The 16,956-nt window shown below is 36.5% G+C and overlaps 1 protein-coding gene across 1 annotated transcript in view; it reads right to left on the bottom strand.

Moving 5' to 3' along the window:
• Positions 1-16,956, bottom strand: part of myo5b (myosin VB) — a 72,622-nt gene that overhangs the window by 39,741 nt on the left and 15,925 nt on the right. The window contains exons 2-4 of the mRNA XM_073823991.1: positions 8,531-8,641; positions 7,161-7,332; positions 1,371-1,515 (exon numbers count right to left, since the gene is read on the bottom strand). Of these exons, the coding sequence (XP_073680092.1) occupies positions 1,371-1,515; positions 7,161-7,332; positions 8,531-8,641 (428 nt within the window). The remainder of the gene's footprint in view (positions 1-1,370; positions 1,516-7,160; positions 7,333-8,530; positions 8,642-16,956) is intronic.

Raw genomic sequence — 16,956 nt, 5'->3', positions numbered from 1 at the left:
CTGACCGCAAGCCTCGCCTTGTCTTTCCCTCCTTCGCCTGAGCTTAATTTAGGACTTCAGCATTACACAAGTCATTAGTAAGTCATGATGTCTCGGCGTGGGATGTTTAACTCCAGCTTAAACCTGATGTGCAAATGGCTTTGCCTTTTGTTTTCAAGCAACCAAAAAAACATATGTAAATACAAAGGTTCGAAGAATGATGCTGCGTGCACTGTGATTATCTGCCCACTCGATCCATTATAGAGTCAAGCTGAACTTTCAGATTACTCACAGCTTTCAAAGCAGATGATGTCATTTCCTGTTTACGGCCAGTGGAAATCACTGATGTGAAGCTTGAGGTCTTTATAACTAAACAACAAAGCTTAACAAATAAATAACTTCTAATTGAAATGCTTGTTCCAACAGTCCAGAATGGCTTTTACTAAAAAAGAGCTGTCTCAGATCGAAAGAGCAGCATTTATTTTAAACGGTAAGCTTTTGTCACTTTATAAATATCATTTTTATCAAGGTTTAAAATTTAAGATTTTCATGTCTTTCTTTCTTTAGTCGAAATGAAATTAAGGTTTTTGAGGAAAATATTCCAGGATTTTTCTCCAAATAGTAGACGTCAATAGTGGCCAACAGGTTGAAGGTCCAAACTGCAGTTTCAATGCAGCTTCAAAGGGCTCTACAGGATCCCAGCCGAGGAACAAGCGAAACGATCTGCCTTTTACTAAGAAAAATACAAATTTATATACTTTTTGATCACAAATGCTCATCTTGCACTAGCTTGACCTCATGCATAACATAATGTGCAAAAAAAGAAAGAAAAAAAAAAAGACAAACAACCTTTACAAAACAAGGTAAAACAACAAATGTCAAAAGTTGGAGGAGAAAATTGTTTTTCGCCCTAACCTACCTTTTTTAACCAAAGAACCAATTGTTTCACTAGATAAGACTCATCTGGGATCATCATCTCTTTGAAGCTGCACTGAAACTGCAATTTAGACCTTCAACCTGTTGGCCACCATTAAAGTCCACTATATGAAGAAAAATCCTAAAATGTTTTCCTCAAGAAACTTAATTTCTTTGTGTCTAAAGAAAGAAAGACATGAACATCTTGGATGACATATGGTGAGTAAATTGTCAAAAAAAATTATTTAATGCATCCTTGCTGACTAAAAGTATTAACTGTCTTCAAAAAATGAATAAATAAATAATTTAATTAACCATTTAGAAATCCACTGTATGTTTTTAGGTTTGCTGAGATGTTTTATAGGTGTGGTTTGAAGAGAAGAGGTGTGTTTTAAGCTATTAAAATGGCTGCAAACGTTTTATAGCACCATGAATGAATGGTATCTTGTAAGACTATGAAAACAATGAGCACAAACCTGCCCATCTGTTTATACGCTTCCTCTGCCACAGCAAATATATGAGGGTCCATGTCCCCCATGTTCTGGCCGCTGTACGCATTGATGACTTCCTCTCCATAGATCTGAAGCTGTTCGTATGGGTTGATGGCCACCAGAACGATCCCTAAGGAGAGAAATTTACACAGCACTGATTATACACATTATTGCATAAATTAAATTAAAAAAAAAATCTTGATGATACTGATCAAATAAATAAGCTCAAGTATCAAGAGACTCTAATCATCGAATGACGTCACAGCAAGCAAATTGACGTTAATGCATGATGTGTCATTCTCAATGAGTGAACACAAACCAGACACACGTCTGTGAAAGTTAAAAGGAACAAACATAAAAGAGGAATCATGAGGCAACAGGCATTGTTGTGACCTGACAGAGACAATAATAGGAATCATTCAGTCATTACAAAGCACAATAGATGGAGCCTACAATAAAACAAGACAAACAACAGATGGACGGTCTTTAGGTTTTAAATATCTCTGAGACTGTTTGACCATGGCCTAGGTGTATATCCACCTTTTTTTTCTTATGTAAGAGCAGGCGTAGCCATAGATAAATTTAATATGGCTGGCTTCCGGTCTCATCTGCATCCAGCTCTGCATTTTTAGCTGTACAAAGCATGTTGTTTTGCTGCTTGATATTGCAAACTGGTGTGTCTCATATTATTTTAATGTGTTATCTTAATTGTGACACAATTTTGTAGTGCAAACAGTTTTACCGTTTACTGCACTTCGTTATTCTTCTTGTTATTTCCCTACTACGGCTTATGAACCGGAAGTCTCACACATTACCAGAAAACAGATTACTTTCGCATTAAAAAATTGATGAAGGTGGATAAAACCGCAGATACAGTCTTTCAGATTTCCTCAGAGGTCACGTCATCCATCAACATGCATTATGTAATACATGTCTTATTCTTCTGAATAATTTTTCCGTAGAAATAAACACACCCACAAATGAAACGCAATCCTAAAATGCCACAACCTATTAACAAGGGCATGCTGTCATTGGGACAGAGTAACTAATATAAATCCTGAATGTAATGAGTGTTGACTAACTGAGACACTGCCTTTGTTCCTCTCTAGTAAAGCCTGTTGACCCTGGATACGCAATTACAACATTTACAGCTGGTGAGGAGTATTTGCAAGAAGCCCAGAGTAGCCCATTCAAGAAACCAAAATCTGTTTCACAAGATAGTAACTACAAGGAAGAGATAAATAACGTGAAACTTAGTAATACTATTGTAAGTAGATTCATTATTCATCATTAAATTTCCTGATAACTTAAAGCAGGAGTTCACCTCCAGAACAAAAATTTACATCCATTTGTCATCCAAGATGTTCATGTCTTTTTTTCTTCAGTCGTAAAGAAATTATGTTTTTTGAGGAAAACATTTTAGGATTTTTCTCCTTATAGTAGACTTCTATGGTGCCCCGAGTTTGAACTTCCAAAATGTGGTTTCAATGCAGCTTTAAAGGGCTCTAAATCCTGGCCGAGAAAGAAGGGTCTTATCTTGAGAAATGATCGGTTATTATCTTTTAACTTTTCCAGTTCAAGACTGTTACAGTATGTTGAAAAACGCCCATCTTATTTACTTCCTCAACTTCAAAAATCATTTCAAAATCATCACGGCAGAAGTGCAGACCCGGCAAAAAAGGTAAAGCAGCAATGTAGGATGATTTTGAAATTGAGGGAGAAAATGAGATGGGAGTTTTTGGACATACCCTAACTGTCTTGAACAGGAAAAAACAGAGTTCAGGCAGTGCAAGACAAGATGAAAGCGTTTAAGGTTATATAAAGTATATAAATTGTAATTAATTACAAATAATTAATTAAATTGTAAATAATTAATTAAGACCAGCTGGGATCGTTCACAACCACATTTGGGATCATTTGAAGCCGCATTTAAACTGCATTTTCAAGTTCAAACTCAGGGCATCATAGAAGTCCACTATATGGAGAAAAATCCTGAAAGGTTTTCCTCAAAAAAACAATTTCTTTACGACTGAAGAAAGAAAGACATGAACATCTTGGATGACCACGGGATGAGTACGTTATCTGCACTTTTTTGTTCTGGAAGTGAACTTGTCCTTTAAGATGTTTATGTATTTCTTTCTTCAGCTGAAAAGAAATTAAGGTTTTTGAGGAAAACATGCCAGAACTTTTCTCCATATAGTGGACTTAAAATGGGGATCAACAGGTTGAAGGTCCAAATTGCAGTTTCAGTGCAGCTTCAAAAAGCTCTACACGATCCCAGCCGAGGAATAAGGGTCTTATCTAGTAAAACGATTTGTCATTTTCTAAAAAACACACACACAAATGCTCATCTTGCACTAGCTCTGCGGTGCGTGTCTGCGACTTCACGCATTCCGTAATCACATTGGAAAAGTCACCACCAGTTAGTTCTTCGTCTGTGTAATTCGGTTCAGAAAGGTAGGCTAGGGCAAAAAAACTCAATCTCATTTTCTCCAATTTCGAAATCGCTCAACATTATTGTATTACCTTGTTTTGTAAAAAGTGGACTTTCTTTGCACATTCGCTTAGTAAACACTGGGTCAGTACTTCTGCATACGTCACATGTGACCTTTTCAATGTGACCATGCAGGGTTCGAATTACGGGGGAGCTAAGGGGAGCTCGGCTCCCCTGAAAAGGACCTGGGCTCCCCTGAAAGCCTACTTTGAGACATTTAGGGGGAGCTCTAAAACACTTTCCATTTTTTGTGTCGCATATAGATTTTGATTTTCTGTACATTAAGGTTCCTGAAATAAATGATGATATTAAAAATGTGTCAATGTTGTGTGTTTATTCGCTCATTACATTACTATTTCCGAACACTATTTTCCGCTGTCTCCTGCTGTGACCATCCATGCGTGGCGGCGCTGCACTGAAATTACTACGTTTACGTCACCACTTGAACTTCTCACTGAGTTGGTATTTGAATGTTAGCTTAACTTCAACACTTGGAACACTTTGTGGATACTAATAAGAATGTCAAAAAGAAAGCAGCCAAACCTCAGTCAATTTGGATTTACAAAACAAACGAAGAGGAGTGATGACAGCGCACCAGCTACAACGACTAGCTTGCCGCCGCCGCATCTGTCAAACAAGGTGCTTGCGTTTTGAAGTAAACGGTTTACACTAAGGCTACGTTTACATTAATCCGGATACATTTGAAAACTGAGTTTTCATTTTAAAACGCTCTCCGTCCACACTCGAGTTTCCAAGCGTTTTAAAAAAGTTTCTCATCCACACTGAAACGTAGGAAAACATTAAATTCGCCTTACTGCGCATTCGTAAAGCCTCCAAAATTATACAGACGTAATAAGTTTTCACGCAATTCTTCTGGCGGGATAATTTACAGAAATATCTCATCCACCACTGACGCGTCTATATCGCGCTCATTCATATTTTATCTGAAAAGCAGTTGTTGTTATGTTTTGCAGGACAGCAACTGTGAGTAAATTTTCTGTCATCATTTTAGGACTGTAATTTGAAGAGTGTACAAGGTAAATCTTTTTAGCAGCAGTGTGACAGTGAATAGCACAGGCACAATTACTGGTGTAAACATAGATATCTATCCATAGGTTCCATGTGACGTCACTGTAGTTTATCGCCGCCATTTTTGTGTCCGCGCTACCTGTTTCAGTCTATGGTCACAGCAGCCGCAACTACCAGAGGAAGATCAACAAAACTCCCAGACTGTTCACAACAAGTATACAATATGCCCGGGATATGTTGTTCAGTTAGCTGTAAAAACAGTCATCAGAAAAAAAAAAACTAACAACAGTTTTATTAGATCTCAGCAGTGCTCGAAGTGGGTCGGTATGCATATAGCGTACCGGTGTCATTCACGCAGGTGCTTTCCAAAGCAGGGTTTTTTTTTCGGCACAATAAGAGTACTGGAATAATAATTAAATATTGACTAAGATTGTGAATCAGTACATTATAACGAAAATAATGCCTTAAAATGAAAAGAAACATTTTTTTGCGATTACATCATTTTGAACCGATCAACTCATAAGTCCAAAGATTTAGTAAACAAGAAAGCATTCAAAGAGCAAGTTCAAAACAGTGCTAATGCAGAGAATAGTGACTTACAGTACATCCAGATGCCGTAAATTATTTGTTTTCATTTGGCTTAAGAGCAAGAGTGTTTTATAGTTGAAGGTGTTTTAGATTATGCGGTGTTTAGTGAATTATGAAAATTAAATAATAAACGCTAAACTATTGTACTACATAGCGTTCGTCATTGCAACGCCTGCAGTAAAGTATATACATGTAAAAGGGTTCTCAAAAATAATCATATTTGTTTTGCTAAAACTATTTATGTACAATTACTCTAAAAATGATTTGTCATACAAAAATGGCACACAAGTTACACACAAACCATCGTCCCAAGTAAATGGTACCATTGTGAATTGTGACTGGCTGCACAAGTGGTGTAATAAACTAAATTAAACTAAAATGTTATTGCAGCCATATAGCTTGAATGAATAAAAATGCATATTTTAAATAAAGAAATCTCATGCTTTTGGTGCTTGAATTTGTGCTTCAATAATGAGATCCAGTTTTAGGAATACACAAGACATGAAAGACGTCTTCCCTCAGGTATATTTTATGTTTTCTTGGCTTGCTGGATGTTGCGCTTATGCTCAATAATCTCATTTTTTTGCATTCGCCAAAACTAATTTGCCGACATCTAAGCGCGGACTGTGGGAATTAGTGCCGTCAGCGCGAGTCCCGTTCGCTGTGAAGTAAGTTAGTGACCAGCCGGCAGAGGATTCTTCAAGGTCTTAAAGCCTTCATCGAGCGACTACGTTCACAACAATTTACACTTTTTGTCCTAAACATACAATCAAGTCAAATACACAGTGTGGGAAGTAGTAGTAAAAAGTAATTTCTTATTTCAATTTATTATTAAATCTCATTGAGATGCGCTGTGTCTGTTGTCATATCGGACACAAACATGGCGGCGAGCATAGCGGAAGTGACGTCTTTGGTACCCATGAATTGGTACAATATGCGTCACATGACTATAAATATGCGTCATCGTTTTCAAAAGCCTCCGTTTTCACAGTCCACACTACAACGTGAAAACGGCGTTTTCAAATTTATCCACTTTGGCCGGAGTTTTTAGAAATAATCGTTTTCTGTGATAAAAACGGGGTTTTCGTGTAAATGAGAGGCCAAACCGCAGGGAAATATCTGCGTCTTTCCTTCGTGTAAACGGGGCCTAAGTAAACAATAGGTTTACTGTAAACCTATTGTTTTAAATGCCCGAACATGCACCAAAAGCGTTAAAGTCAGTCAGGGAGGATCGGAAAATAGGGCTCCCCCGAAAGCCACTTTGTAATTCGAACCCTGTGACCATGTAATGCGTGAAGTCGAGCACTTGTGGTTAAAAAGTACATAAATTGTCATTTAAAAAAAAAAAAAGACTCATTCTTCAACTGGGGTCATGTAAATCTCTTTGAAGCTGCATTAAAACAGCTATTTGGACCTTCAACCTGCTAATCCCCATCTAAGTCCACTATACGGAGTAAAATCCTGGAATGTTTTTCTCAAAATCTTAATTTCTTTTCGACTAAGTAAAAAAAGACATGAATATCTTGAATAACATACTGTAAGGGTGAGTAAATGATCAGGAAATTTTTATAAAAAATACATACAAAATGACCAATATATTTGCCAGCATTTCAGAAACACTCTCTTTAAAACACACACACACACACACACACATACAGACTTACCGCAGTAAGTGTAAATGTGGTTGGACTCAAGGAAGCGGACCTTGAGGTTGTGGAGCACAGCAGGCTCGTGGAGGTAGCTGAGAGCCGTGAGGTCATTTTCTCCCACCAGAATATCAGGATTCCGAAGAAATGGAAGTGGATTGTCTTTGGGACCAATTGAATATTCTAACGTCTAGGGAAAAAAAAAAAAAAAAAAAAAAAAGAGTTATGCCATTACGCAGAAACAGATTAGAAATTGATTGCATTCAAACCACAATTGTCAAGTAACTCCAAGGGCTTCAACAGTCGAAAAGTGTCTTTTGGCAGACTGAGAGTGTTGGTAATGCATTACAGGCACAAGTTTCAATAAGTCATGCTGATTTTAATTTCATCTACTGGTTTATTCAGGTTTCCCCAACATTGTTTTTGATAATACACTCGAGAACATGGCGTACAACCTACCCTCTCAGGACCTGCGCTTCTTAGACACCAAAATATGATTAATGATTCATAAGACACACTTTCCTCAGTACGGTGAAATCCAAACTAATGCAGGAAGCAACAGGATTTGGTTTTGTTTACAACTGCTGTGTCATGACTTAGATTCTAAGCTCAGTTTTGTTCAGTTTTGCTTAATTCACTTAAAAGTTTACGACAGTTGTTTTGTAGTCTGAAGAGGGGAAATATTTTTTTTTTTTTGCCAATTTTGTCAACTTTGGGCACATTTTTCTATTTGTATATCAAGGTCAAATAAAAATTTCTTGCAAACCTGTAGCCATGTTTTAAACGCGTTTTCTATTGTTGTTTTGTTTTACTCTTGTTCTCCCAGACTTTTGATTAGAATCTATGAAAATTCATCTAAAAATATATTTTTATAAAAAGACTGCAATAAAAATACAGCATTTTAACACAGTTGTGACCCCGGACCACAAAACATGGGTATAAGTAGCATGGGTATATTTTTAGCAATAGTCAAAGATACATTTTTATTTTATGCCAAAAATCATCAGGATATTAAGTAAAGATCATGTTCCATGAAGATATTTCATACATTTCCTACAGTATATATATCAAAACTTCTTTTTGATTAGTAATATGCATTGCTAAGAACTTCATTTGGACAACTTTAAAGGCGATTTTCTCAATATTTAGATTTTTTTTGCACCCTCAGATTCCTGATTTCAAATAGTGTCATATCCTAACAAACATACATCAATTAAAAGCTTATTCATTCATTTTTCAGATGTATTAATAAAAAAAAAATTGACCCTTATGACTGGTTTTATGGTCCAGCGTCATATTTATTCTTTGAATAATTTTCCACAACGACAAACAAGATGGTTCCTAATATTTTATTTATTGGTGAATGATAAAGGGGAGGATTTGCTTACCGATTCATCTTCTAATTTGAGATGAAGCACTTTGTCTCCCTCCTTATAATCCTTGATGATTTCAGCCGACTTCCAGACATCCTCTGGGTCAGGGATCCAAACCCGGGTGTACTGAAACACAGAAGAAAACCAATTTTAAAACCATAAGTCTCAATCAACACATATCAAAACAACACAACTGTGTCTATCAATGTAATATGAACATACAATCATGATTTTTCTTATGCCAGAAAACACAACCCAAGTGGTCATCCATCTTCCCAGCAAGGAACAGACTAAACTGAATAAAGCTAAACACAGAAGAGCCTCAATGCTTTTATCAGCAGATTCTGTTTATAATTGGAGTATCAGCAGTACAGGCAGAAGAGAAAAGAGATAAACTGAACCGCAGTAGGGTGAATGCAAACTATATTTGTGGAATTTGCCATATCCTTCAAATAAAATGCTGCTCCAAGTTATTTAGAGAAGAAAATTACTCAAATCAGACAATCTGATATGTTTGAACCAACTACTCGATGTATCACTCACCTAAAACTTCCACAGATCAGGTTTTCAGGCCATTTTAGGTCTTGTTTACTTACTTTTTAAATTAGTCATTAGTCAGTAATGGCATTATATTGTTCATTCAGACTGATTTGTGAATATAGAATGCACACAAACACAAGAGGAGGGAACCAATCAGAGCTGATCATAACCAGTCATATCTAATCATATCACAATGGAGGCATTGCCTCCTCTCATGTGACTTTCCATCATTCATTCTCAATTACCCCCCACCAAACTCACCACACGCTTTAGGGGGTCTGTTAAAACTAAATAAGGTCAGGGAAGGCGAGAGATGCAGACTCCCGCTGTAACTTTACCTGCTGGTGTCACTGTTAAAGAATGTTTCTTTAGAAAAACAAGTGATTTATACACTTTTTAATGTTTTCTTTCTGTACTATGATTTTTTTCTTATCCAATATTTTGAGGAGGCACTGCCTCCTCTTAGGAAACGCTCCTGGAGTTAATATATTGGTAGCTGCTGGACAAGTTTGCCACTGTGACGCAGAGAGACATCTGCAGTACCCAGCTAAAGAACTAATGGAGATGGATTCTCTTCCTGTCAGCCTAGAGCTTTAGCCAAGATATTAGAGAAAGTAAGACAGTCATGAATCAAAGAAAAATAGTGCACCACTAAATGATAAACATTTTTGTCTTCTGCTCCTAGTGATGCTCAGTGTCTCAGCGTTTGTGTGTTGGTGATAAATTGAAAGTGAGCTAAAGGCTTAAACTTAGAGTATGTAATGAGAGAGCTGTTATCTCTCCTGAAGGCAGTTAGAAGTCAGTTTCCGCTGTGTAAAGAACGCTGCACTCGACCTTCAAAAAAATCCACAAAAGAAACTAAGCTGCTTAAAAAGCTGTGAGTTTATTAGAAGCACATTCAGTCGCTAAATCCACCACAACTCTGTATGATCAGCTTTAATAGATTCTTAACTAATAATTCATGCCCTCAAATTAAGCAGCAACCAGTCAAACACTGTTATCAAACACTGTTACTTATGGAAAATATAAGGAATATTTGACCCAAAAATGAAAATTCTATGTTCCCTGTGTCATTCCATAGAACGGAAGTCAACAGTTAAAATTAGCGTTCTTGTGTCCACAGAAGAAAGAAATACAGGTTTAAAACAACATAGGGTGAGTAAATGATGACAAAATGTTCAGTTGTCACTTCACCTATAACACTGGATCAATTTTAATATGCTAGTTGACACCAACAAGCCTAAAATTACTTCCTTGTTATGACATAAATTATGCCTCTTATTGAAATATGTGACCCTGGACCACAAAACCAGTCTTAAGTCGCTGGGGTATGTTTGTAGCAATAACCAAAAATACATTGCATGGGTCAAAATTATTGATTTTTCTTTTATGCCAAAAAATCATTAGGAAATTAAGTAAAGATCATGTTCCATGAAGATTTTTTGTAAAATTCCTACTGTAAATGTATCAAAATGTAATTTTTGATTAGTAATATGCATTGTTAAGAACTTAATTTGGACAACTTTAAAGGTGATTTTCTCAGGATTTTGATTTTTTTGCACCCTCAGATTCCAGATTTTCAAATAGATGTATCTCGGCCAAATATTGTCCTATCCTAACATACCATACATCAATAGAAAGCTTATTTACTGAGCTTTCATATTATATATACATCTCAGTTTTGTAAAATTTAACCTTACTGGTTTTGTGGTCCAGGGTCACATATATTTCCACACCGTTTTATACATATTTTTGACCATGGGGGGGGGGGGGGTAGTGTCAATTTTTTTGACAACCTGAAATGGTTGCACTCTGTGAGCTACTGGTGCTACCTGTTGCCATTTTTACCTCAACACAACTCTGAAAATGAAATACTGACATGATGCTACATAACAAATAAATAAAACTTCCTAAAGACCTGCGTCTGTGTTCTCTCCACTTCAGTCCTGATGGCTTCGAGGCTTTTTGTAGACCACAGAGAAATTCTGGATCCCATCCTGGCAGGATGTAAACATGCAGACGCTTGCCACTAAAAGAGTTTCACAGCATGGATTTCACTCAATATTCTGGGATATTTGGAATCCTTGTGTGGAAAAGTTGATGGTATGGCATTTGGTTTAAGCTTTTGCTCTTTCAGTAGCTGTGGTCATTGTATCAGTATTTTATTTTCCTGGTTGTAGCAACAGTAGCTCACAGAGTACAACTATTTGACATTGAAATAATGGCACCCCCCATAGTTCAAAACATGTGTAAAACAATGTGGATTTTTTCAATAATGTAATCATGGGTTTTCTACTACATATTTCAGTAAGAGACAAAATTTATGTTATATTAACCCATACAAATTTTAATACCCGGGGTTCCCTTTAAAGCTGCAAATGCAAGTGAATTTAGCCATTACTCATATATATATATATATATATATATATATATATATATATGGATGTTAATTCTAAGATTTGATAAAGATCACATTTAACAGTGTTATTAAATTATTAGTGTCCTTTAAAGATTAAAGGATTTTAAAGAGAGTGTTAGATTATCTAAATTTTAAAGAGCAAGCATGCATAATAAAGGCAAATTAAAAAGAACTTTGTAATATAAATAATATATGGTACAAATATAGACAGATCTTTTTAAAAACATACCAAAAATTCAAAATAAATAGTTTTTGACATTGCTATTTGCTGGCACAGTGGTGTGATTATTACTCATTAACAGTTAAAGGCATAGTACACCCAAAAATAAAAATTAGCCCATTATTTACTCACCCTCAAGCCATCCTAGGCGTATATGACCCTCCTCCTTTCATACAAATCCAATTGGAATTATATAAAAAAAATATCCTGGCTCTTTCAAGCGTCATCATGGCAATAGGTGGATGTTTCCCTTCAACAGGTCAAAACAAGTCCAATAAAGTGCATCCATCCATAATAAAAAGTGCCTCACGCGGCTCTGGGGTAGGCATGGGCCAGTATAAGATTCTGACGGTATGATAACCTTGGATAAAAATATCACGGTTTCACGGTATCACGGTATTGTAATTACTGCTCTACAATGTTATATTTAAATGTCTGGGTAAAAAAGTTTTTTTTTTTTTTTTTACTCAACACAGTATAATTTATTTTAGGAAACATTTAGAACATTTTGTAACATGGAACATCAGGCAAAATAATTAAAATAAATAATTATATCTTCTTAATTAAATTAAATTTCAGTCACTTGTGTGAGCCTAAGCCTGCAGCTCAACAATAATCAACAAAATAAAATGTTCAAAAACAAATCCTTTTAAATGGAAAAAATGCAATCACTGATCAAAGCAAAAATATGACCATTAGTGACAGTTCCAAAAATAAACAAATACTCAAAGACACGTGAGAGCCAGCAAGGTTTTTTTTTTTTTTTTTTTTTTAAAGCCGTGAATTTGAAAAGATGTTAAAGGTGCACTGTGTAATATTTAAGATGATCTCTAGACAGAGGTGCAATAAATATGTTTTCAGGGGTGCATAAAGACCTTAATGAAGAATTATGTCTTTATTTACTTAGAATTATCAGCTTGGGAAAAAAAACACAGACACAATGATGAACAAGTAATAGTAATATTCACAATAACATAGTTTTGTTAAATGATTAAGTAAATATAATTCCTTAAATTACATTTTACAAGAAATCTCACTATTCGTTGCTGTCAAAAACGGCGAGATTCTAATCCTGTATGGGCTTCCGTAGTTCTGTAAAGGGAGGGGTGAGAGGTGGACTGTTGCAATTCACAATCTCGCCACTAGATGCCGCAAAACCTACACACTGCACCTTTAGCGTGACTGAAGGCTTAAAAGCAAAGACGTGATTTCACTTTAACTTGTTGTACTAATGTTCAATCACAGAAACGTAACGTTAGTACATATAGTCTGCTATTCCCCACACTGTTTTGTGGGGGTTCACCTCCTTTGGCCATCCTGAACTTATATTACCGCTGAGTCTCACTGACTGTGGCGTACGTGCACAATCACAGACACGCGCCTGCAGCACCAACCGCTGGAGGAGGGGCTGCATTGTTTTCGCTGCAGGTACGCACACACACACAACCTAGTAGAGTCCTGCGCTTCACTTTGACGACACAAAAAATGCACATATCGTAGGAACGGTATAACTTTTTTTGTTTGCGGTTTTGAAACCGTGACTTTTTCAAACCGCGGTAAACCTTGAAACCGGTTATCATCCCATGCCTACTCTGGGGTGTGAATAAAGCCCTTTTGTTTTTGTGAGAAAAATATATCCATATTTAAAACGTAATAATCACTTTAATCTAGCTTGCGCTCACTGTTGTACACAAAAGCCATTCTGGGAGGACGACGTAGGACGTATGTGTTGCGCGTGCATCTGTGAGTCTCGCGAAAACCAACGTTTGTTTACAGGAGCAAAGGAAGCAAAGTTTTCTTACTTCAGCAAAGGAAAAGTAGTCTCCTCTTGGCTTATATCAAAATCCTCAGACATTCTTCTTTACAAATCCTCATTTTGTACTTCTAATTCACGACTGTTGTTTTGTTTTGATCTCTCCAATTGTGCCTTCGCGTTCGTCATTTCTGAGCGGCGCATTCGCAACACATATGTCCTACGCCATCTGCCCAAAGCTTCTTCCATGTACAACAGTGAGCGCAAGCTAGGTTAAAGTGGTTAATATGTTTTAAATGTGAACATTTTCCTACAGAAACACATCGATCCACCACAGGAGGCTTTTTTTCACCCCCCAGAGCCATGTGAGGCACTTTTTATTATGGATGTATGCGCTTTATTGGACTTTTGACCTGTTGAAAAGAAACACCCGCCTATTGCTATGATAAAGCTTGAAAGAGCCAGGACATTTTTTAATATAACTCCGATTGGATTTGTCTGAAAGAAGGAAGTCATATACATCTAGGACTGCTTGAGGATGAGTAAATAATGATCTATTTTTATTTTTAGGTGAACTAACCCTTTAAAATATGTAACATTTTTTAACTTCTCATTAAAAAAAAAAGGGAAATATAAAATAGTTTAGTTTAATGTCACACAAAGAGAATTACTGTGCTGTACTGTACTGTGCTCAATTGAGTACAGCACTGTGAAAAAGACACCTCAGTCCTTCCTGTTACGCCTGTAAACTCAGAGACTGAACTTTGTACAGTCTTCTCCATAGAAATCACTCCATATCAGAGCCTTCCCAGCTGACAACAGCGTTTTCAATCCTAGTTAGAGGCGGAGTGAGAGATACAGCAAGACGATTTGGAGATATGAATGAATCAGGTGTTGAATTTGAGCATGTTGTCTCTGAGATTACCCACGTGACAGCTTCACATGGAGTTAGTTGTAGAAAGCACGTGCAAGCATGAACGTCAACGCTGCAGGGAAAGGCAGTGATTTTTGTTATTTTTTGAACATAACGTACTTGTGACCACACCAAATTTAAACAAAAATATGACAGCTAGCACAGCCTAAATTTCTACAGGTTACACCTGCAGCCTGCTTGAATGCCAATTTATTTGTCAAAGCATAAGTAGTGAAAGATATCAATGGGATCATATCACACAAACTGATGAAAAAAATAATAAAAGACAGGAAAAACTGCATGGTGAATACCCAGCTCAGAGTTTGGGCTCAGCTGATCTGGCCTGACACAATGGGGACATACTTTAACCGAGCTGAGTGAAATGTCAGGACGTACTGAACGCAGACAGTCTGCCTTTTAGGAGTCTGTGCTGCACTTCAGGCAGAAATAAAAAGAAAAACCGTGAGCGAACAGTGAGCTTCACCAAGACACAGCGGAAACAGAGATATTTCAATCTAACAGCAGGGGTCCTGTCTGGCTTTGCAGTCTATTACATCACACCGTCTTATAATGGGGTAGCGTTAAGGCTGTTCAAAGCTATAGCACAAAATAGGGCTCGTGGGACACAAGTAGCTTGATGATAATGAGAGCTGATAGTACAGACTCATCTTAAACTTTTTAATGGCGCACTGCATAATTTTCATGAAGTGGAAAACAAGTAAGCTGTCCCCTTAAGCAGCCAATGTTAGCAAGCAGCAAGTCACAATTTGCTATCTGCTATTGCCAGACAGTGGCAGATGGCGATTATAATTTATAGAGCAATTTATAAGACCAAAAATACAGTTGAGGTCAAAAGTTTACATACACCTTGCAGAATCTGTTAATTATTTTAACAAAATAAGAGGGATCATACAAAATGCATGTTATTTTTTATTTAGTACTGACATAAATAAGAGATTTCACATAAAAGACACTTACATATAGTCCGCAAAAGAAAATAACAGCTGACCCCATACAAAAGTTTACATACACTTGATTCTTAACACTGTGTTGTTACCTGAATGATCCACAGCTGTGTTTTTTGTTTAGTGATAATTGTTCATGAGCCCTTGTTTGTCCGGAACAGTTAAACTGCCGCTGTTCTTCAGAAAAATCCTTTAGGTAATGCTGGTTTTCAGCATTTTTTGTGTATTTGAACCCTTTCCAACAATGACTATGATTTTGAGATCCATCTTTTCACACTGAGGACAACTGAGAGACTCATATGCAACTATTACAGATGGTTCAAACACTCACTGAAAACTTTTTGAATTTGAATTTAAAGAGCAGGGTAAATTTAACTTATTTTGTCTTCTAGGAAACTTCTGTAGCTTCTAAAGGGCAGTACTAAATAAAAAAAAAAGAATATGATATTTAGGCAAAATAGGAAAATGTACACATCTTCATTCTGTTCATAAGTTTACACCCCTGCCTCTTAATGCATCATTTTCCGTCTGAAGCATCAGTGAGCACCAACAATATACAGAATAAATTTAAAATATATTAAAATTAAATACACAAAAAATGAATATATTTTTGTATTAAATAAATACAGCCTTTGTGGGAATTAGAGAAGTTTATAAAAAAAAATATCTAACCAACCCCAACCCCCTGGTAGTGTCAAGAATTCAAGAAAAAAATAATTTGTCAGTACATAGCAAAGGCCAATAGGTCCTGCATTTTAAAGTCAGGAGAAGGTTTGTTTTATCCACACTGCCTCATAATGCTGATTTCATGTGTGCCCTCTCACACAGATGAGTGTGCACAATATTTGCATAAATACTCTGAAATATGGTTTTTAATCTTATCAAAAATGCCACTTTAGTGCTAAAGTCTGTCTAGTGGCCTTTGTAAAAATAAAAGAGCTCTACAAACCTGAACAGGATCTAAATAATAAAAGATGTCCTGTCATTGCTCTGTGTAATTGGACTTAATCTGTGGGCTGGAAATTGGGGCATGCCTGTATTTTAGATGTGAAAAAGTTCCCACAAGTAAGTATTCGTCATGAGATACAGGTAGTTTAGTACAATTAGTCTGCTGTTGCTTTAATAGCTGCATGCAAGACGCAAAATGTGTAGTAATAAGTACATATCACTGCAGTTTCCAACAGAAATGAACACTTGAGACGGTCAAACAGCGAGCACTTGTAATTGTTTTCGTACACAGTTATGATTACAGCTCCATATGTTTCGCTTTCTGGACATAACCAGCTTGCTCTGTAGTTCAGCCGGCATGGAATTGAATTTAGGATGCATAATCCTTGGGTATAAATCCTTTGAAAAACATGACTCACGATGAAAGAGCTGAAAGATGAGAGATCGAAAAATAAGTCAAAACGTTTTTACATCACATTTGCTTTTGTTCATACTTTTGGGTAGGTTTAGGTGTAGTGCAGATGGTATTTTATTTTAAAACGTCACGAGCATTAGACTTATAGCTCCACTCAACAGAACTGCGGCGACATGTACAAAACCATATGTACATAAAATCACTCACTGCTCTTGACTGAAGAACTTTGGACTTTGACCTTTTTTTTTTGACCTTTATTAATTTTCTT

This window comes from Garra rufa, chromosome 19 (genome assembly GCF_049309525.1).
Source record: "Garra rufa chromosome 19, GarRuf1.0, whole genome shotgun sequence".
Taxonomy (NCBI): Eukaryota; Metazoa; Chordata; class Actinopteri; order Cypriniformes; family Cyprinidae; genus Garra; species Garra rufa.
The sequence above is the reverse complement of the archived record's forward strand: the minus strand, read 5'-3'. Positions and strand labels throughout refer to the sequence as shown.